Source organism: Phocoena phocoena, chromosome 11, assembly GCF_963924675.1.
Source record: "Phocoena phocoena chromosome 11, mPhoPho1.1, whole genome shotgun sequence".
Classification (NCBI taxonomy): domain Eukaryota; kingdom Metazoa; phylum Chordata; class Mammalia; order Artiodactyla; family Phocoenidae; genus Phocoena; species Phocoena phocoena.
Genome location: NC_089229.1, coordinates 19582087 through 19605112, shown reverse-complemented (window position 1 = coordinate 19605112; position 23026 = coordinate 19582087). Strand labels below are relative to the sequence as shown.

The 23026-nt window shown below is 35.9% G+C and overlaps 1 protein-coding gene across 25 annotated transcripts in view; it reads left to right on the top strand.

The window, feature by feature from the left end:
- The window catches only part of PARPBP (PARP1 binding protein), a 79992-nt gene that overhangs the window by 8928 nt on the left and 48038 nt on the right, over window positions 1-23026 (top strand). For 10 of the 25 annotated variants that reach the window (XM_065887967.1, XM_065887956.1, XM_065887954.1 and 7 more), the window contains exons 2-3: window positions 1784-2017; window positions 7476-7583. The exons of 5 other annotated variants lie outside the window; for them this stretch is intronic. In XM_065887967.1, the coding sequence (XP_065744039.1) occupies window positions 1784-2017; window positions 7476-7583 (342 nt within the window). The remainder of the gene's footprint in view (window positions 1-1783; window positions 2018-7475; window positions 7584-23026) is intronic. 10 more of the 25 variants (XM_065887963.1, XM_065887969.1, XM_065887965.1 and 7 more) reach the window with 2 other exon arrangements.

Genomic DNA, 23026 nt, shown 5'->3' with positions numbered 1-23026 from the left:
TAAATGATGAATATACTGATTCCAACTGCAGTTTAATCTTTACAGTTATAAAAGGTGGTAGATGGGGACTTTTCATTGCTGTTGTAACACAATAAACAAGTAACCAGTTTTCTTGAAAAAAATAAAAAAGCTTGTATAGTTTTACTTTAACTAGTTATAGTCATTAGGATGAGATTTGTACATTTATTTTAGGCAAAATCTTAATTTATTTTTAACATGAAGGATGTTATACCAAAATAGTTTTTAGGAATTTTTGAGATAAAACAATTTAGTTTTGAAACTCTAAATAACTGGATTTATTTAACTTAAATACCACTTGGAAATTTTATGGTACGTAACCTTTGTGGGATTGGGAAGTAAAGTATACAATTTTGATGCAATGCTGAGATATTACAAATCTGTCTTACATTTGGGTTATGGGTCCAGTGTTTGAGAGTTACTCATTCTTTTGGTTGTTCATTGAACTAATTTCATGAAATATAATTAATTTTCGTAATTTTTATATAACAGGTCTCTACTCCAAGAACAATAAAGATAATTTCCTTAGTTGCCTCCATATGGTTGAGTAAAGAGTTAATTATTTTAAGGCAGTTTGAGCACCTTGTCTTAAATTTGGATAGTAGTTAGAAAATATCTTTATAAAAGATATAGAGATTTGAAAGAGTCAGATATGTAGAAAATAATATATTATTTGGCTGTGTTTGATTTCTTTCTATTAATCTTCATTGGCTTGGCTAAAGATGATGTTACAATTTAGTTCCAATGACTAGTACTATTTAAATACGCACCCATTATTTTAAATGCTATTAATGGGAAGATATTGCTGTTAGCAGAAACTACTAGCATATTAACTATGGAAGAGGACAACAAAATCTGTATCTCAAAACCACGTATGGATACTTAAAATTATTTGTTACTCATGCTGCAGAAAGGAGTAGTTAGAATTTTTTTACTGAATTAGGTCTATCATGTTTTGGAGGGCACCATTATTAATATCTGAGATATTAAGTGGGATGGAATGCAATCAATTAAAAATCTTCAACATGTCCACTGAGATAATTTATCATGTAGATATTGAAGAAGAGGAAAAAACGAACAATTTTGTCTGATTAGTAACATCTGACAACTTATAGAAAGAAACCTGACTATGGGCTTCTCAGCACTTGTTTGTTATAGTTTAGTGCGATGATGAGCAGGGAATATTCAAAATTCTTTTCTGACCCCAAATTTTAGCACCGATATTTTGCTTCTGAAATAGTAATGAAATAAAACATAATTTTTAAAAATTTAATTTTTATGTTCATGCATTAAGACTAACACTTGGAATAATGTGATATGTAGGAATTCAGTATGACATGACAGTTTTAAATAAGAGATTAAAAATACATTAGCAAAAAGAACTAAAAGGAACTAAGTATTAACAGAATCAAATGTTTCCCCAGTCAATAGCACTTAAGTTCGGTTCACTGCTCACCCATCTCCCCACTTTGGGTAGAAGAAATTTAGTGAAGTTCAGGAAATAAGATGACTATATTTGCTAAATTTGTCATGTGCAAACTTATTATAGTTGTTCATATTTTTAAAAATCATCAAAATCTTTTTCTTTTATATCTGGTTTTAAAATTATGCCATAGCTCAACTTTGATGTTCTTTTAAAATCCACAGGAATTCAATGTAGACTTTTCTATGACAAAATTCAGTTTGTACTTTCTATCTTAATTGTAAGTTAATGAATATCTAGCGTCCAACTTTATCATTTTATTTTTGGCATTATCTCTTTCAGTACAGTGGAGAATTTACAGTCTCTCTCAGCGATGTCTTATTGACCTGGAAATACTTACTACATGAGAAATTGAACTTACCAGTTGAAAATATGAAAGTGATTGACCATTATGAGAACATTAGGAAGATTTATGATGATTTCTTAAAGAATAGTAACATGTTAGATATGATCGATGTTTATAAAAAATGTAATGTTTTGACTTCTAATTATGAAAATTATGCCAACATATCTCCTGTAAGTATTTTTTAAATAATTTTATCTTAATCAAATTAAAATTTGGGTAGATTTATTTTTACTTTAAATGATGGTCAGCATTTATAATAACTTGATAATGCTTTTGCTCTTTGGATCATGTTAAGAATGGAAAATTTAGCTACTTGAAAGCTAGTCATTACTGGAGAGAAATATTTTGGTGGTAAATTTTGTTGAATTTGTGTTATTATTTGGTTGAAATATAAGGACAGCTACTTATTAGATCAAAACATTTTTAATAAATCAGTATCAAGTACGTGATTTCTTTTTGAATTATGTCAGGGATTGATTTTGTATTTTATTTTCTTGGTTTAATGTGCATCTGTTCATTTGGCATATATTGTATAAATGATTGCTATGACTCTTTCTATGGATTAGTAAAGTTTTTTATTAAGATAGAGTATCATTTCATGAGGATAGTATGATGCAATATACATGAGGTAATACACTATTCCTTTTTTTTTGCAGACACATTCATTGCCTTATTTTTTTATAGAGTATAAATTTTAAAGTTAATGGAATAGCATCCCTTGCAGTTTGGTTTTGTCTACATTATAGTTGATAAACTGTTTTAGAATATATTTGAATGTATCTAGTTTGTTTTAAAGTATTGAAAATATATTTCTTTATCTTAACATATACCAAGTGCCACTAAAGTAATAATTAAACAGTGGTAATAAAAGAATAATTGCAGCCATAACTAGAAGAAAATGTTTACTGGCTTTTCTCAGATATTAAAATAGTTTATAAATATTACTATCTGATACTTGGGAATAATGTTTTGTCTGCTTAGAATAGAAACCGCAATAACAGTTGTTTAAGGCAATGGAAGTTTGTTTCATTCTTTTATAAAAGATGTCAAAAGGTTAGCATCTAGGACTGATATGATAGGTTCATGGTTATCTGATAGTACCTAGGATTTTACTGTCAGTCTGCTCTCCTATCTTAGTTCTTGACTTCTACCCTCAAGATCATTTGTGGTCCAAGATAGTTGTTGGAGCTCCAGACATTGTATCAGCATTTCATGCAGCAGGAAATAGTAAGGGAGCACCGCACTCTCTTTTCCTTTGAAAGAGATGTAGCTCTTTTGCTTCCATCTCATTAACCAAAGCTTAGTCATATGGCCAGACCAACATGCTAGCAAGGATGGAGAATATAGTCTTTATTCTGGGTAGTAATATGCCAGAAGATAAAAGAAAGCTCTGATACTAAGGAAGAAGGGGAGAATGGATACTGGCAGGTGGTTTGTTGTCTTTGCCTCATGGGGCTATCATGGAAACCTGTGCCTTTTTGTAACTTTCTCAAAATACATGCACACACGTGTACATGTATACCCACACATACTCATCCACACCATGATGAGGATACTTGTGAGTGAAGACAGTTTTTTTATTCTTCTCTAGTTATGTTTTATTTGCTTACCTGTAGAGATGATTTTTAACTACTTTTCACAAAGTTAATTTAGAGAAGTTCATCAAACACAAGTATTAGATTGTAGGAACAACAAACATGAGTTTCTGATAAGCCAGTGAGAGTATAATCTGCCTGAAGTCTTTGTTTTCATTTTATCCTTTGCCTATAAGTCCTCTAATAAGTTTCTTCATTTAAGTGAATCAGCTTATAGTGTGAGATATATAAGGTTTTACGTTTGAGGAAGTTCTGTCTCCAAATATCAATATGTCTCCTTTGAAGAACATCAGGAATGAAGTGGGAACTGCTGAGATGGTAATATATGAAGCAGAAAATTTTCTGCATTTAAATCTTAGAAGGCTAACAACTTGATCTCTGGTACTTATGTTACTCAAAGGAGATTTGCAGCGAGGAAAAAGTGAGCAGGAAAATATCCCTAGATTGACATTTCAAAAATATGCTAAATGTAACCCTAATTTATGCTAAAAGCATCTTTAAAGATACATATCAGAAAGTTCTAAATATTTCTGAGCTTCAGGGTCCTGAAATATCATGATTCTAATAAGCTTTTTTGTTTTTGATTTATTGTAGCCTAAATAAGGCAAGAATTAAGAGGAATTAAGATAAAGGTAAGAACAGGGAAGTTCTGGGAACATAATTTGAATGATAGCCCTTTCCCCTTTGTTTCCTACTTTTATAATTCCTCTCCCGAGGAACATGGATGCAGGGCCCATGGGCATCTGGGAGCATAGAAGTCCTTGGATGCTAACTGGACTCTAAGTAGGGAGAATTGTTACAGAGATTGCTCTCATGAACTGAGTAATTATCTGGAGGACAAAATCAGAGACCTGGGCTGAGGAGCAGAAGTAGTAGGTCCTGAGAAGAGCTAAGCAGCCCTCAGAAATCTGAGGAAGGTCAATAAATGCCTTCTATGAGTGTGCCAGGGTTCTTTTACTCTCAAGAAGCAGCAAAGTAGCTGAGTGGATGGTCTTACTGTTGGTGAGGCTTGAGAGACCACAAGAAGACTGTTTTTCAGCCTAAGCAGGTGACTGGCAGCTTGCTTATTTCTCCACTGCTGCTCAATAAGGAGTAGAGACCATTTCAACTTCCATTACTCATAGAACTGTCATCACTTAATGGACCTCAACAGTCAGCTGGGCCCCAAAGAGCCAGTGAGGAGAAGCAACGGTCACCTAAGGGGTCTCAGTGGCCAGAAAGATGAATCAGCTAAGAACACACATGCCTAACAAAATAGAGCTGCTCGAAGGGAATGATAGCAAATTGAATCCAGCGAAATAATAAGTACTCAAGGAACTTCAAGTATATACCTAAACATAAGACTTTCTAGACATTAAAAAAAAAAGAAGAAAAGTTTTCCCAATGTAACAGATGAATTCAGACTCAAATTAGTATCCTGAAAGTCAAGTACAATAAGTAAAGCACAGAGTAAAACACATAAAGAAACAAAGAGGGAAAGTTAAGAAACTTGGAGGTTAGATCTAGAGGATTAAGAAACTTAGAGGTTAGATCTAGAGGATTTAACATGTAAATGTTAGGAGTTCTAGAAGGAGAAAAAAGAACAGATGCAAAAGAGGCCATGATAAAATAAATCATATATTTGTTAACAACAACATTTGTTATAATAAATATTTTCCTGAGTCTCCTAAGGAGTGTTTATGAAGTTCCAGGCTGAATTGATGAGAAATGACACATACCTAGACATATCCTGGTAAAATTCCTGAACTCTTAATTTCCTGGCAGAACAAGTTATTTAAAAAGAACAAAAAATTAAATAGCATGTCCTGAAAGTGACCTAAGAATTCCATCCTCAACCAAGATATCATTTATCAGCCAAGTTAAGGAAGGATTTGTGAGGATATGCAAAAATTTAAAGAATGTCATCATCATACCTCGTGTGAAGCATTTACCTTTCCAAAGACTAATAATTAAACAGATGAACTGGAGCAGCGGTCTATCTAGGGAAAGATGGTAGTGAGCACTAAAACTTGGAGTGTGTATGTGCAGTTAAAATGATAAGGATGGACTGGGAATATGTGAGCTAAAATGGAAGACTTACACTAAGAGAGATTCTGATACTAGTTTAGAAATAAAACTGCTAAACTTCGTAGTTTGTTAGGGGTAAGTAGCAGGCATTATCACTTTTAAAAAAGAATAGAGAAATATGAGTCTGATTTGAGTACAGGGAGAGTAAAGGCAACTATTAATGGAATCGAAAAATACAGTACATCTTCCAAATAAGAGGATAAAAATACAGTGAGTAGCAACCTGTCAAATCAGTAAAGATACAAATCAGTAAAATTAATAGTGTACCACAGCAAATATATTGTGATTTTTATCTTGCCTAAGAAAGCTTTATGCTATATATATATATATATTTTTTTTTCTTTTTTTTGCTGTATGCGGGCCTCTCACTCTTGTGGCCTCTCCCGTTGCGGAGCACAGGCTCCGGACGCTCAGGCTCAGCAGCCATGGCTCACCGGCCCAGCCACTCCGCGGCATGTGGGACCTTCCCAGACCGGGGCCTGAACCCGTGTCCCCTGCATCGGCAGGCGGACTCTCAACTACTGCGCCACCAGGGAAGCCCTATGCTATATTATCTAGAGTCCTTGTCTAACTTTGAGGTCTAGGAACTGCTTTACACTAAAAATTATTTAAGACTAGAAGGAGATTTTGTTTATGTGGATTATATCTATTGATATTTTCCATATTAAAAATTAAAGAAAATGTTTAAAATGTTTATCAGTTATTACAATATTGATATTGAACCTATTACATTTTAATATGAATAACATTATGTTATGAAGAATAACTTTATTTTCCAAAAATAAAAAAATTGTGAGAATAGTGACATTGTTTTACATTTTTATGAGTATCTTTAATATCATGTGTGATAGAAAATACCTGGATTCACATGTCTGCTTCTATTTGATAAGTTAGTTTGATTGAAGTATATCAAGAAAATTCAGATTCACATTGATACATAGTTGGAAAAGGAGGACTTCCCAGATCTCCTGAATGGGTCTTAAGGACCTCAGAAGTACTTGGATCATACTTTGATACCCACTGAACTGATCTAGAATAATGTACTTTGCATGTAATTAAATATGAAAGTGTTTTTTAACTAGAAGGTAATATTCTCCCATTTCTAAAAATAATATTGTGTTTATGGAAAAATAAATCTTTGCTTTCAGTATCTCTTCTGAAAACATAAGAACCACAAGTGTGAGTACCACCATTATTCAAAATTTGTTAAATAGTAAATTCTTATTTTGGTGATCTTGAATTTTGAGATTGAAAAATTGTATATGTTATAAACAACAAAATTCTAGGCTTTCTAGTTTTTTTTTTATCACTTGATTAACTCTTTATGAGTACCAGCTTATCATATCAGTAGAACTGTGGCAAATGCTATTTCTTTTCAAGGAGTATATATTGGTGAGTTACTTTAGTTATAATTTTGCAATATCTCACTGGACTTTGTTAATTCAGTTTGTCCCTTTCCTTCAGGTTTACTTATCAGGAATTGTGTGTGTGTTTGTGTTTGTACATGCCTGTATAATCTTCAATCCCTTAGAATAAGTGAAATAATATGGAGATACTGAGTAGTGTGTCAGGCTGAAAGCAGATATCTCTTTATAAATTATTTTTTCGTGAAAGCTCTTATTTTGTTTGAAATATTGTGGCTTAGGAAAATAGATTTACTTATGTATATTCCAAAATGAAGCATTTATTGTGGGCATTAGTTAAGACTTTCTTCCGTACAAATAAAAGGCTCAGATGAAATTTCCAAGGTCATCTTTTAACTCTGAACTTGTAAAACTCTTTGAGTACAAGTGCCATTGGAAACAGATTGTTAGGAAATTTAATTGCGTGTATATTATGGACTGCCAACAAAAGTCAGGTAATGTGCTGTACGCTGGAACATCAGAGACACTAAGTAGAGCTAGGTGTGAAATATTTTTTACAGTTGGCGTAGCATTTTGTTAGTAACATCTTGTATTTCTTACAGAGTCAACTACGGGATTTTCTGTCTGGCAGACAGTATGCAGTAGATAATGAAACTGATTTTTCTGAACCAATGTCACCAATTCGTAAACACAACCAGGATAATGAAAAGGTATGGCTAAATTGTGAGTAAATAAAAGCAGGATATGATCCTCTTAAAATCACTATGACTTTGTACGTTACAGTTACTATTTTTTTTAATTTTTAAAAAGTTTTTAATTTGCTTAAATAAAAAAAATTTGTGAAGAGTAGTACATTGGAGACTGCCAAGAGCATGGTAATAATCAGTTTATTCATGGTTTTGGGCCATGGTAACAGGCACTGTGCAAAAATAGGTATCACTAAGTATCGGAAAAGTTGGTACAGGTTGCCAGAGTTCTTTGAATTGTTACATTTGGTATGCTTCACAGTTAGTATTTTATTTTATTTTATTTCATTTAGTAATATGCTTATTTATTTATTTATTTTTGGCTGCGTTGGGTCTTTGTTGCTGTGCGCACTGGCTTTCTCTAGTTGTGGCGAGTGGGGGCTTCTCTTGCTTGCGGTGCGTGTGCTTCTCATTGTGTTGGCTTCTCTTGTTGCAGAGCATGAGCTCTTGGCACACAGGCTGCAGGAGTTGTGGCACGCAGGTTCAGTAGTTGTGGGACACGGGCTCTAGAGCCCAGGCTCAGTAGTTGGGGCACGTGGGCTTAGTTGCTGCGCAGCATGTGGGATCTTCCCAAACCAGGGCTCGAACCCATGTCCCCTGCATTGGCAGGCAGATTCTTAACCTCTGTGCCACCAGGGAGGTCCCACAGTTAGCATTTTAAATGGTTGATTCTTAGGAGAATATGTTCTGTTCTCCACTCTTCAAAAAATCTGTTTCTACTCTTTGCAGTAGAATAGCTGATGCATCATGAGTTCTGATAACAGGATTTGCTGTCCAAACAAACCACAGAAAAGTAGTACAGGTTTGGTTTAATATAAGTTACTTTCAGCTGAACACTATTCTAGGTACCTAATTACATGTAGTAATTCCTCACTAACGATGGGAGTTGTGTTTATGAAAGTTTCTTACTAAAATTACCATTGACAAGATGAAAGGTTAAGAGTACTGGAAAGAGCATATCTAAAAATATGTTATGTGAGATTGGTTCAAGATGGCGGAGTAGAAGGACATGCTCTCACTCCCTCTTGCGAGAACACTGGAATCACAACTAACTGCTGAACAGTCATCGACAGGAAGACACTGGAACTCACCAAAACAGATAACCCACATCCAAAGACAAAGGAGAAGCCACAAGGAGATGGTAGGAGGGGCGCAATCACAATAAAATCAAATCCCATACCTGCTGGGTGCGTGACCCACAAACTGGAGAACACTTATACCACAGAAGTCCACCCACTGGAGTGAAGCTTGTGAGCCCCACGTCAGGCTTCAGAACCTGGGGTTCCGGCAAAGGGAGGAGGAATTCCTAGAGAATCAAACTTTGAAGGCTAGCGGGATTCGATTGCACAACTTCGACAGGACTGGGGGAAACGGAGACTCCACTCTTGGAGGGCACACACAAAGTAGTGTTTGCATCGGGACCCAGGGGAAGAAGCAGTGACCCCACAGAGACTGAACCAGACCTACCTGCTACTGTTGCGGGGTCGCCTGCAGAGGCGGGGGGTGGCTCTGTCTCACCGTGAGGACAAGGACACTGGCAGCAGAAGTTCTGGGAAGTACTCCTTGGCGTGAGCCCTCCCAGAGTCCGCCATTAGCTTCAACAAAGAGCCCAGGTAGGCTCCAGTGTTGGTTCACCTCAGGCCAAACAACCAACAGGGAGGGGACACAGCCCCACCCATCAGCAGGCAAGTGGATTAAAGTTTTATTGAGCTCTGCCCACCAGAGAAACACCCAGCTCTACCCACCACCAGTCCCTCCCATCAGGAAACTTGCACAAGCCTCTTAGACAGCCTCATCCACCAGAGGGCAACAGCAGAAGCAAGAAGAACTACAATCCTGCAGCCTGTGGAGCAAAAACCACATTCATAGAAAGATAGACAAGATGAAAAGGCAGAGGGCTATCTACCAGATGAAGGAACAAGATAAAACCCCAGAAAAACAACTAAACAAAGTAGAGATAGGCAACCTTCCAGAAAAAGAATTCAGAATAATGATAGTGAAGATTATTCAGGAACTCAGAAAAAGAATGGAGGCAAAGATCGAGAAGATGCAAGAAATGTTTAATAAAGACCTAGAAGAATTGAAGAACAAACAGAGATGAACAATACAATAATTGAAATTAAAAATACACTAGAAGGAATCAATAGCAGAATAACTGAGGCAAGAACGGATAAGTGACCTGGTAGACAGAATGGTGGAAGTCACTGCTGCAGAAGAGAATAAAGAGAAAAGAATGAAAAGAAATGAAGACAATCTAAGAGACCTCTGGGACACATTAAATGCAACAACATTTGCATTATACGGGTCCCAGAAGGAGAAGAGAGAGAGAACTGACCCAAGAAAATATTTGAAGAGATTATAGTTGGAAACTCCCCTAACATGGGAAAGGAAATAGCTACCCAAATCCAGGAAGCACAGAGAGTCCCATAGAGGATAAAACCAAGGAGAAACATGCCGAGACACATAGGAATCAAATTGGCAAAAATTAAAGACAAAGAAAAATTATTGAAAGCAGCAAGAGAAAAATGGCAAATAACATACAAGGGAACTACCATAAGGTTAACAGCTGATTTCTCAGCAGAAACTCTACAAGCCAGAAGGGAGTGGCATGATATACTTAAAGTGATGAAAGGGAAGAACCTACAACCAAGATTACTCTACCCAGCAAGGATCTCATTCAGATTCGATGGAGAAATCAAAAGCTTTACAGACAATCAAAAGCTAAAAGAATTCAGCACCACCAAACCAGCTCTACAACAAATGCTAAAGGAACTTCTTTAAGTGGAAAACACAAGAGAAGAAAAGGACCTACAAAACAAACCCAAAACGATTAAGAAAATCGTCATAGGAACATATATATCGATAATCACCTTAAACGTGAATGGATTAAGTGCTCCAACCAAAAGACACATGCTTGCTGAATGGATACAAAAGCAAGACCCATCTATATGCTATCTACAAGAGACCCACTTCAGACCTAGTGACACATACAGACTGAAAGCGAGGGGATGGAAAAAGACATTCCATGCAAATGGAAATCAAAAGAAAGCTGGAGTAACAATACTCATATCAGATAAAATAGACTTTGAAATAAAGAATGTTACAAGAGACAAGGAAGGACACTACATAAAGATAAAGGGATCTATCCAAGAAGAAGATATAACAATTATAAATATATACACACCCAACATAGGAGCAACTCAATACATAAGGCAACTGCTAAGAGCTGTAAAAGAGGAAATCGACAGTGACAGTGGGGGACTTTAACACCTCACTTACACCAATGGACAGATCATCTGAACAGAAAATTAATAAGGAAACACAAGCTTTAAGTGACACAATAGACCAGATAGATTTCATTGATATTTATAGGACATTCCATCCAAAAACAGCAGATTACACTTTCTTCTCAAGTGCGCATGGAACATTCTCCAGGATAGATCACATCTTGGGTAACAAATCAAGCCTCAGTAAATTTAAGCAAATTGAAATCATATCAAGCATCTTTTCTGACCACAATGTTATGAGATTAGCAATCAATTACAGGGAAAACAACGTAAAAAACACAAACACATGGAGGCTAGAAAATATATTACTAAATAACCAAGTGCTCACTGAAGAAATCAAAGAGGGAATAAAAAAATACCTAGAGACAAATGACAAAACACAACGATCCAAAGCCTGTGGGATGCAGCAAAAGCAGTTCTAAGAGGGAAGTTTATAGCTATACAAGCCTACCTCAAGAAACAAGAAAAATCTCAAATAAACAATCTAACCTTACACCTAAAGGAACTAGAGAAAGAAGAACAAACAAAACCCAGAGTTAGTAGAAGGAAAGAAATCATAAAGATCAGAGCAGAAATAAATGAAATAGAAACAAAGAAAGCAATAGCAAAGATCAATAAAACTAAAAGCTGGTTCTTTGAGAAGATAAACAAAACTGATAAACCATTAGCCAGACTCATCAGAAAAAGAGGGAGAGGACTCAAATCAATAAAATTAGAATTGAAAAAGGAGGAGTTACAACAGACACCACAGAAATACAAAGCCTCCTAAGGGACTGCTACAAGCAACTCTATGCCAATATAATGGACAATCTGGAAGAAATGGACAAATTCTTAGAAAGGTATAACCTTCCAAGACTGAACCAGGAAGAAGTAGAAAATATGAAAAGACCAATCACAAGTAATGAAATGGAAACTGTGATTAAAAATCTTCCAACAAACAAAAGTCCAGGACCAGATGGCTTCACAGGTGAATTCTATGAAACATGTAGAGAAGAGCTAACACCCATCCTTCTCAAACTCTTCCAAAAACTTGCAGATTAAGGAACACTCCCAAACTCATTCTATGAGGCCACCATCACCCTGATACCAAAACCAGGGAATGATACTACAAAAGAACAAAATTACAGACCAATATCATTGATGAATATAGATGCAAAAATCCTCAACAAAATACTAGCAAACAGAATCCAACAACACTTTAAAAGGATCATACACCATGATCAAGTGGGATTTACCCCGGGATGCAAGGATTCTTCAATATACGCAAATCAATCAATGTGATACACCATTTTAACAAATTGAAGAATAAAAACCATATGATCATCTCAGTAGATGCAGAAAAAGCTTTTGACAAAATTCAACACCCATTTATGATAAAAACTCTCCAGAAGGTGGGCATAGAGGGAACCTACCTAAACATAATAAAAGCCATATACGACAAACCCACAGCAAACATCATTCTCAATGGTGAAAAACTGAAAGCATTTCCTCTAAGATCAGGAACAAGACAAGGTTGCTCACTCTCACCACTATTATTCAACATAGTTTTGGAAGTTCTAGCCATGGCAATCAGAGAAGAAAAAGAAATAAAAGGAATACAAATTGGAAAAGAAGTAAAACTGTCACTGTTTGCAGATGACATGATACTATACATAGAGAATCCTAAATATGCCACCAGAAAACTTCTAGAGCTAATGAATGAATTTGGTAAAGTTGCAGGATACAAACTTCATGCACAGAAATCTCTTGCATTCCTATACACTAATGATGAAAAATCTGAAAGAGAAATTAAGGAAACACACCCATATACCATTGTGACAAAAAGAATAAAATACCTAGGATTAAACCTACCTAGGGAGACAATAGACCTGTATGCAGAAAACTATAAGACACTGATGAAAGAAATTAAAGATGATACCAACAGATGGAGAGATATACCATGTTCTTGGATTGGAAGAAACAATATTGTGAAAATGATTATACTACTCAAAGCAATCTACAGATTCAATGCAATCCCTATCAAATTACCAATGGCATTTTTTATGGAACTAGTACAAAAAATCTTAAAGTTTGTATGGAGACACAAAAGACCCCGAATAGCCAAAGCAGTCTTGAGGGAAAAAATCGGAGCTGGAGGAATCAGACTCCCTGACTTAAGACTATACTATAAAGCTGCAGTAATCAAGACAATATAGTACTGGCACAAAAACAGAAGCATAGATCAATGGAACAGGATAGAATGCCCAGAGGTAACCCAACGCACTTATGGTCAACTGATCTATGAGAAAGGTGGCAACGATATACAATGGAGAAAAGACAGTGTCTTCAATAAGTGGTGCTCATTAAACTGGACAGCTAAATGTAAAAGAATGAAATTATAGCACTCCCTAACACCATATACAAAAATAAACTCAAAATGGATTAGAGACCTAAATGTAAGACCAGACACTATAAAACTCTTAGAGGCAAACATAGGAAGAACACTCTTTGACATAAATCACAGCAAGATCTTTTTTGATCCACCTCCTAGAGTAATGGAAATAAACACAAAAATAAACAAATGGGACCTAATGAAACTTCAAAGCTTTTGCACAGCAAAGGAAACCATAAAGAAGACGAAAAGACAACCGTCAAAATGCGAGAAAATATTTGCAAACGAATCAACAGACAAAGGATCAATCTCCAAAATATATAAACAGCTCATGCAGCTCATTATTAACGAAACAAACAACCCGATCCAAAAATGGGCAGAAGACCTAAATAGACATTTCTCCAAAGAAGACTTACAGATGGCCAAGAAGCACATGAAAAGCTGCTCAGCATCACTAATTATTAGAGAAATGCAAATCAAAACTACAATGAGGCATCATCTCTCACCAGTTAGAATGGGCATCATCAGAAAATCTACAAACAACAAATGCTGGAGAGGGTGTGGATAAAAGGGAACCCTCTTGTACTGTTGGTGGGAATGTAAATTGATACCGCCACTATGGAGAACAGTATGGAGGTTCCTTTAAAATCTAATAACAGAATTACCATATGATCCAGCATTCCCACTACTGGGCATATACTGAGAGATAACCATAATTCAAAAAGACACATGCACCCTAATGTTCATTGCAGCAGTGTTTACAATAGCCAGGTCACGGAAGCAACTTAAATGCCCATTGACAGACGAATGGCTAAAGAAATTGTGGTACATATATACAATGGAATATTAATCAGCCATAAAAAGGAGCCAAATTGGGTCATTTGTTGAGACGTGGATGGATCTAGAGACTGTCATACAGAGTGAAGTAAGTCGGAAAGAGAAAAACAAAAATCATATATTAACGCATGTATGTGGAACCTAGAAAAATGGTACAGATGAACTGGTTTGCAGGTGAGAAATTGAGACACAGATGTAGAGAACAAACGTATGGACACCAAGGGGGGAAGTCGGGGGGTGGTGTGATGAATTGGGCAATTGGGATTGACATGTATACACTAATGTGTATAAAATGGATGACTAATAGGAACCTGCTGTATAAAAAAATAAAATTAAATTAAAAATAAAAACTATGTTATGTAAAACATCTAGAACATGCCTACTTCCAAGTCAAATGCTCCAATAAGTTAATGCATTTGATGAATCACTTTCTTCATTTCCTGGAAGCATTGCTAAGGTAGATTCTCCCGTAAGTCCCATGCTCTACAGATTGCAATTCTTTTTTTTTTTGGCCTCACAGCGTGGCTTGTGGGATCTTAGTTCCTCAACCAGGGATTGAACCCCAGCCCTTGGCAGTGAAAGCGTGGAGTCCTAACCACTGGACTGCCAGGGAATTCCCCAGATTGCACTTTTAAAAATATATTTGATCACTACTGTCAACTACTTGTATATGTACTTCTTAGACTTAATAATGTAGCTTATATGTGCATCTAATGTTTTTTCTGTCCTGTTTGAAAGTTAAATTGCTGACGCCATGACAGTTAATCCCTAAGATTCTTCAGCATATCACTTCCTGAAAATAAGGACAGAACCACAATACCATCATCATATATAAGAAAACTGAAGTATTCCCTAATATCATTCATTTACTATTTTCCCTATTCAAATTTCTCCATTTGTCCCTGTAATGGGTTTTATGTCTCTTTAGAGTCTTTTAGAATTCTCCTCAGGTTTTTTTTTCTCTTGTTATTTATTTGTTGAGTTCCTACTGGTATTATTTAACTTGTTCCTCTGTTTCCAATAAACTGGAAACATCTAAAAGCTTGCTTAGACTGAGCAATGTAATCTATGAAATACTTTATAACTGATGCTGAGTATTTCATTTTGTATCACACTAGGAGACACAAACTGAAGTTGTCCTGAGTTTGTGAGTTCTTTCCAATATAAAGATGTAGTTTTTCTTTTGCTGTCAAAAAAGATCTAGTGATACTCTAACTCTGTAAATATCCTGTTTCCCAACAACCTTTCACCGAATGGTTTTGAGCATGCACTGATGATCCTTGTCTGAATCAGTTATTTCTTTAGAGTTTGCAGAATGGTTACTTTCCAACTCTATCATGTCTTTATAGTAATTTGCTGCCATTTCTCAGTAAAGAAGAGCTTTATCTTATTAACTAGGATGAAGTACAGTTCCCTAAAAATGGCAGGGTCACTACTTAATTCTTTCTCTTTAATTACCAGTTTAGGAGTTAGTATAATAATTACTTACAGGAAGAAAATTAGATGTTTTTATTTCTGTTTATGTTTCTCTTTTTATATGTGTTTACATTAATATGGACTCATGGATTTTTATTTATCCAGAGTTTTAAAATCAATTTGTCATTAATCTTTGATGCTAAAATGTAGGGGTCCCCTTTGATCTGGCTTCTGTATCTTTTTTTACATGCCCTATTAGACTTTTGAGCACTTATCTCTTTTCTGGTACAAGAAAGTATCCCAAGCCCACCTTTGGTTGTTTCCTGCTTAGGCATGGTTTCTTTTAGTGATTGTAACTATTTTCTGTTGCTTTACATTCATTTATTGCTTACATTCTCATTGTTTGTTTTTCCTACCTTGACAAGATATTTACCAAATTGCGTGGTCTTTTCTCAGTGATACTTAAGGAGTACACTCTTTTTTTTTTTTTTTTAGGAGTACATTCTTATAGGCTACAGGGAGGAAACAATAATTGTTATTGTGCCTTTCATTTAAGAGGAATGAACTAATTTGTACATTTAAAACAACCTAAATAACCAGGAATGAGGACCTGCCCATTCCAATGGAAAATCCTTATAAGGAGCCTCATAGAAAATGTATCTTGTGTGGAACATGGTTAGATTAAAAGAATGTACAGCTTTTTTCTCAGTTTATTTTTCCATTTATAAGATGAATTTATGGAAGGGAACATAATAGGTCTTTGTGGAAGAAACAAAAAGAAATTACAGAAGCAATTAAGAGAGCTCAAATAATGGGGTTTATGTCAGTTGCATTTATTTATTTATTATTTATTTTTGGCTGCGTTGGGTCTTCGTTGCTGGGTGTGGGCTTTCTCTAGTTGCAGAGAGCGGGGGCTACTCTTCATTGTGGTGCACGGGCTTCTCATTGAGGTGGCTTCTCATTGTGGACCACAGGCCCTAGGTGTGCGGGCTTCAATAGTTGTGGCATGTGGGCTCAGTAGTTGTGGCTCATGGGCTGTAAAGCGCAGGCTCAGTAGTTGTGGTGCACGGACTTAGTTGCTCCTCAGCATGTGGGATCTTCCTGGACCAGGGATCAAACCTGTGTCTCCTGCATTGGCAGGCGGATTCTTAACCACTGTGCCACCAGGGAAGTCCCCAGTTACATATTGATATAAGGATCCTGCATATCTCAAACACCCTAATGTTTGTAACATCAAATACCGGCAGTAAACTATGTAAAGTTGTCATCAATAAACTTATTTTATGATTAAAAAAATCTTAAAGGGATAGCCATGAAAAAGAATTATAGTATATAGAAACTGAAGGGTCTTCACTGTAAGCATATAGTTTTCTCATTTAACAAACAATGGTAGTTTCGTCGTGTTAATCCTCTACTTTTTATCTTTTGCCTTCTTGGATTATATTTTCTAAGAGAATTTTATCTACCAGTTAGCTGATGGATTAGATTTTATGAGGACTATTAAAATAGCAGCTATCCTCTCAACCATTTTTCTGTTACTTGCGGACTTCTGATTTTTCTTTTGCAAAGTATTTTATTTCTATTAAAATTCCTAAGTGACTTTTTGGGCTACAGTCGTAAAAAGATATATTTTGATCACCAAATGCTTACTAATGTCACACCAGCTCCTCAAGTAGATGAATGAAATGGACTGGAGAAACAATATTTTTGTTTACTTATTTTATTTTACTTTATTTTATTTTCCCCTGAGGTACTAATCTATTGCTTTAGAAATTCTGAAGTAATGAAGGGAAAAACAGAATAAAGGCCCCAAAAGAAAATCATCAGTTAAATAAAAACATTATACGAGTATATTAGTTCTAGTCCAATCTTGTTTGTTCATTATATGTAAGAATTTATGTGTTGACAAATAAAAACAATATTTGTATAAATTTTAATATCAATTTAGAAAAACTGACTTTATTCAAATTGAGATTGAACATGAGCATTTCAATAATAGTTAAGAGTTAGTAAAAGCAACTTGAAGTTGTCAAAAAGCTTAAATAAAATTGTTCAACTTCTAAACAAACATTGCAAATATTTTGTGGTATGGATAGAATCAGTTTATTAAACAGATAAATGGAACAGTATCTTTATTTTTGGTATCTGGGTAAAAGCTTCAATATTGTGGATTTTTTCAATTTAAGCCCTTGCTTCTGGACATCATAACTGTATTTATGTGGAATGCTTTTCCAGAGAGCCTCTTTAAAACCCACTTGCAAATACAAGAGCAGGGAAACCATAACTGCCATGTTATCTGACCATAATGATAGGGATAGATTTCCAATTGCAGCCATGAGTTAAAAGAAACACTCTAACTGTGAGGACTCCAAGATGTTTTTCGCTGATGTTTGCCTAACATCACAGATCAGAAGGACACTATTTGCTAGCCTTTAAGAACAAGTTGTAGATGTGGGAGTTTAAGCCCTGGTCTTGTACCCAATAAGGGTCAGACATATACATATTAGTAAACTCTCATTATTTCTGGACAGCAGAAGCACAGTGAAACAGAGATTGCATGAAATTAAATGTAGAAAGAGTAAAGGAATTTCTGATTACGACGTGAATATCTCTTTCCTCTGCTTTGATTTTTGGGAAATTGTGTCACGCTTCCTGTATGTTTTAGACGGGCTATTGCACTGTTAGGTTAAAATGGAAACTTTGTATTATAGATTCACATGAAGTATTATGATTTACTGTGAAAGTAAAGATAAAAGGACTTTTGAAATAAAGCAGAAAACTATGTTATACCTTACTTTATAAAATTTTAGGACAGCTCTTTTTTAAAACAATATATGTGAAAGCACTTTAATGATGAAAAGTAACCTCCTACTACTATTAATAATAATAGTAATAACAATAACAACAATAATACTTAATATTAGCAGTAGTATGTTCTACCGTATAAAATAATCTTACAGTTTCAGGAGTAGTATGTGGCTAAGTTGAGTCCCCAGAGAGTAATATACTACTTATTTAAAGAAGAAGAAATAACTTTCAAAAAATGTTGAAAAACATTTCATTTATTACTCTGTTTCTCTAGCATTAATGGTAACCTAGGGTTCTTAAAGATTTTTGTGCGTCCCCAGGTATTCAACTCACTACTAGAAGACTCTCTTCTTTCTTTCTTTCTCCCTTCCTTCCTTTCTCCCTCCGTCCCTCCTTCTCTCTCTCTTTCTTTCTCTCTCTCTTTCTCTTTCTTTCCTTTCTTTTCTTTCTTTCCCAATCGCCCAATTCAGCACACCACCATCCACACCCCACCGCGGTTTTACCCCTTGGTGTCCATACGTTTGTTCTCTACATCTGTGTCTCAATTTCTCACCTGCAAACCAGTTCATCTGTACCATTTTTCTAGGTTCCACATACATGCGTTAATATACGATATTTGTTTTTCTCTTTCTGACTCACTTCACTCTGTATGACAGTCTCTAGATCCATCCACGTCTCAACAAATGACCTAATTTGGTTCCTTTTTATGGCTGAGTAATATTCCACTGTATATATATACCACAACTTCTTTATCCGTTCATCTGTCGATGGGCATTTAGGTTGCTTCCATGACCTGGCTATTGTAAATAGTGCTGCAGTGAACATTGGGGTCCATGTGTCTTTTTTTTTTTTTTTTTTTTTTTGGTGGTATTCAGGCCTCTCACTGTTGTGGCCTCTCCTGTTGCGGAAAACAGGCGCTGGAGGCGCAGGCTCAGCGGCCATGGCTCACGGGCCTAGCTGCTCCGCGGCATGTGGGATCTTCCCAGGCTGGGGCACGAACCTGTGTCCCCTGCATCGTCAGGCAGACTCTCAGCCACTGCGCCACCAGGGAAGCCCCATGTGTCTTTTTGAATTATGATTTTCTCTGGGTATATGCCCAGTAGTGAGACTGCTAGATCATATGGTAATTCTATTTTTAGTTGTTTTTTTTTTTTTGCGGTATGCGGGCCTCTCGCTGTTGTGGCCTCTCCCGCTGCGGAGCACAGGCTCTGGACGCGCAGGCTCAGTGGCCATGGCTCACAGGCCCAGCCGCTCCGCGGCATGTGGGATCCTCCCGGACCGGGGCACAAACCCGCGTCCCCTGCATCGGCAGGCGGACTCCCAACCACTGCGCCACCAGGGAAGCCCTATGTTTAGTTTTTTAAGGAACCTCCATACTGTTCTCCATAGTGGCTGTATCAATTTACATTCCCACCAACAGTGCAAGAGGGTTTCCTTTTCTCCACACCCTCTCCAGCATTTCTGGTCTGTAGATTATCTGATGATGCCCATTCTGACTGGTGTGAGGTGTTGCCTCATTGTAGTTTTGATTTGCATTTCTCTAATAATTAGTGATGTTGAGCAGCTTTTCATGTGCTTCTTGGCCATCTGTATGTCTTCCTTGGAGAAATGTCTATTTAGGTCTTCTGCCCATTTTTGGATTGAGTTGTTTCTTTAATATTGATCTATATGAGCTGTTTATATATTTTGAAGATTAATCCTTTGTCCATTGATTCATTTGCAAATATTTTCTCCCATTTTGAGAGTTGTCTTTTCATCTTGTTTATGGTTTCCATTGCTGTACAAAAGTTTTGAAGTTTCATTAGGTCCCATTTGTTTATTTTTGTTTTTATTTCCATTACTCTAGGAGGTGGATCAAAAAAGATCTTGCTGTGATTTATGTCAAAGAGTGTTCTTCCTATGTTTTCTTCTGAGAGGTGTATAGTGTCTGGTCTTATATTTAGGTCTCGAATCCATTTTGAGTTTATTTTTGTGTATAGTGTTAGGGAGTGTTCTAATTTCATTCTTTTGCATGTAGCTGTCCAGTTTTCCCAGCACCACGTATTGAAGAGACTGTCTTTTCCCCGTTGTATATCCTTGCCTCCTGTGTCATAGATAAGTTGATCATAGGTGCGTGCGTTTATCTCTGGGCTTTCTTTCTTGTTCCATTGATCTATGTTTCTGTTTGTGCCAGTACCATATTGTCGTGATTACTGTAGCTTTATACTATAGTCTTAAGTCAGGGAGTCTGATTTCTCCAGCTCCGTTTTCTTCCCTCAAGACTGCTTTGGCTATTCGGGGTCTTTTGTGTCTCCATACAAATTTTAAGATTTTTTGTTCTAGTTATGTAAAAACTGCCATTGGTAATTTGATAGGAATTGCATTGAGTCTGTAGATTGCTTTGGGTAGTATAGTCATTTTCACAATATTGATTCTTCCAATCCAAGAACATGGTATATCTCTCCATCTGTTGGTATCATCTTTAATTTCTTTCATCAGTGTCTTATAGTTTTCTGCATACAGGTCTTTTGTCTCCCTAGGTAGGTTTAATCCTAGGTATTTTATTCTTTTTGTTGCAATGGTAAATGGGAGAGTTTCCTTAATTTCTCTTTCAGATTTTTCATCATTAGTGTATAGGAATGCAAGAGATTTCTGTGCATGAAGTTTGTATCCTGCAACTTTACCAAATTCATTCATTAGCTCTAGAAGTTTTCTGGTGGCATATTTAGGATTCTCTATGTATAGTATCATGTCATCTGCAAACAGTGACAGTTTTACTTCTTTTCCAATTTGTATTCCTTTTATTTCTTTTTCTTCTCTGATTGCCATGGCTAGGACTTCCAAAACTATGTTAAATAATAGTGGTGAGAGTGAGCAACCTTGTCTTGTTCCTGATCTTAGAGGAAATGCTTTCAGTTATTCACCATTGGGGATGATGTTGGCTGTCGGTTTGTCATATATGGCCTTTATTATGTTTAGGTAGGTTCCCTCTATCCCACTTTCTGGAGAGTTTTTATCATAAATGGGTGTTGAATTTTGTCAAAAGCTTTTTCTGCATCTACTGAGATGATCATATGGTTTTTATTCTTCAATTTGTTAAAATGGTGTATCACATTGATTGATTTGCGTATATTGAAGAATCCTTGCATCCCGGGGTAAATCCCACTTGATCATGGTGTATGATCCTTTTAAAGTGTTGTTGGATTCTGTTTGCTAGTATTTTGTTGAAGATTTTTGCATCTATATTCATCAATGATATTGGTCTGTAATTTTGTTTTTTTGTAGTATCATTCCCTGGTTTTGGTATCAGGGTGATGGTGGCCTCGTAGAATGCGTTTGGGACTTTTCCTTAATCCGCAAGTTTTTGGAAGAGTTTGAGAAGGATGGGTGTTAGCTCTTCTATGTTTCATAGAATTCACCTGTGAAGCCATCTGGTCCTGGACTTTTGTTTGTTGGAAGATTTTTAATCACAGTTTCCATTTCATTACTTGTGATTGGTCTTTTCATATTTTCTACTTCTTCCTGGTTCAGTCTTGGAAGGTTATACCTTTCTAAGAATTTGTCCATTTCTTCCAGATTGTCCATTATATTGGCATAGAGTTGCTTGTAGTAGTCCCTTAGGATGCTTTGCATTTCTGTGGTGTCTGTTGTAACTTCTCCTTTTTCAATTCTAATTTTATTGATTTGAGTCCTCTCCCTCTTTTTCTGATGAGTCTGGCTAATGGTTTATCAGTTTTGTTTATCTTCTCAAAGAACCAGCTTTTAGTTTTATTGATCTTTGCTATTGTTTTCTTTGTTTGTATTTCATTTATTTCTGCTCTGATCTTTATGATTTCTTTCCTTCTGCTAACTTTGGGTTTTGTTTGTTCTTCTTTCTCTTGTTCCTGTAGGTGTAAGGTTAGATTGTTTATTTGAGATTTTTCTTGTTTCTTGAGGTAGGCTTGTATAGCTATAAACTTCCCTCTTAGAACTGCTTTTGCTGCATCCCGTAGGTTTTGGATTGTCGTGTTTTCATTGTCATTTGTCTCTAGGTATTTTTTGATTTCCTCTTTGATTTCTTCAGTGATCTCTTGGTTATTTAGTAACGTATTGTTTAGCCTCCATGTGTGTGTGTGTGTTTTATGTTTTTTTCCCTGTAATTTATTTCTTATCTCATAGCGTTGTGGTCAGAGAGATGCTTGGTATAATTTTAATTTTCTTAAATTTACTGAGACTTGATCTGTTACCCCAAGATGTGATCTATCCTGGAGAATGTTCCATGCGCACTTGAGAAGAAAGTGTAATCTGCTGTTTTTAGATGGAATGTTCTATAAATATCAATGAAATCTATCTGGTCTATTTTGTCATTTAACGCTTGTGTTTCTTTATTAATTTTCTGTCTGGATGATCTGTCCATTGGTATAAGTGAGGTATTAAAGTCCCCCACTATTACTGTGTTACTGTTGATTTCCTCTTTTATAGCTGTTTGCAGTTGCCTTATGTATTGAGGTGCTTCTATGTTGGGTGCATATATATTTATAATTGTTATATCTTCTTCTTGGATTGACCTCTTTATCATTATATAGTGTCCTTCCTTGTCTCTTGTAACATTCTTTATTTTAACGTCTATTTTATCTGATATGAATATTGCTACTCCAGCTTTCTTTTGATTTCCATTTGCATGGAATGTCTTTTTCCATCCCCTCACTTTCAGTCTGTATGTGTCACTA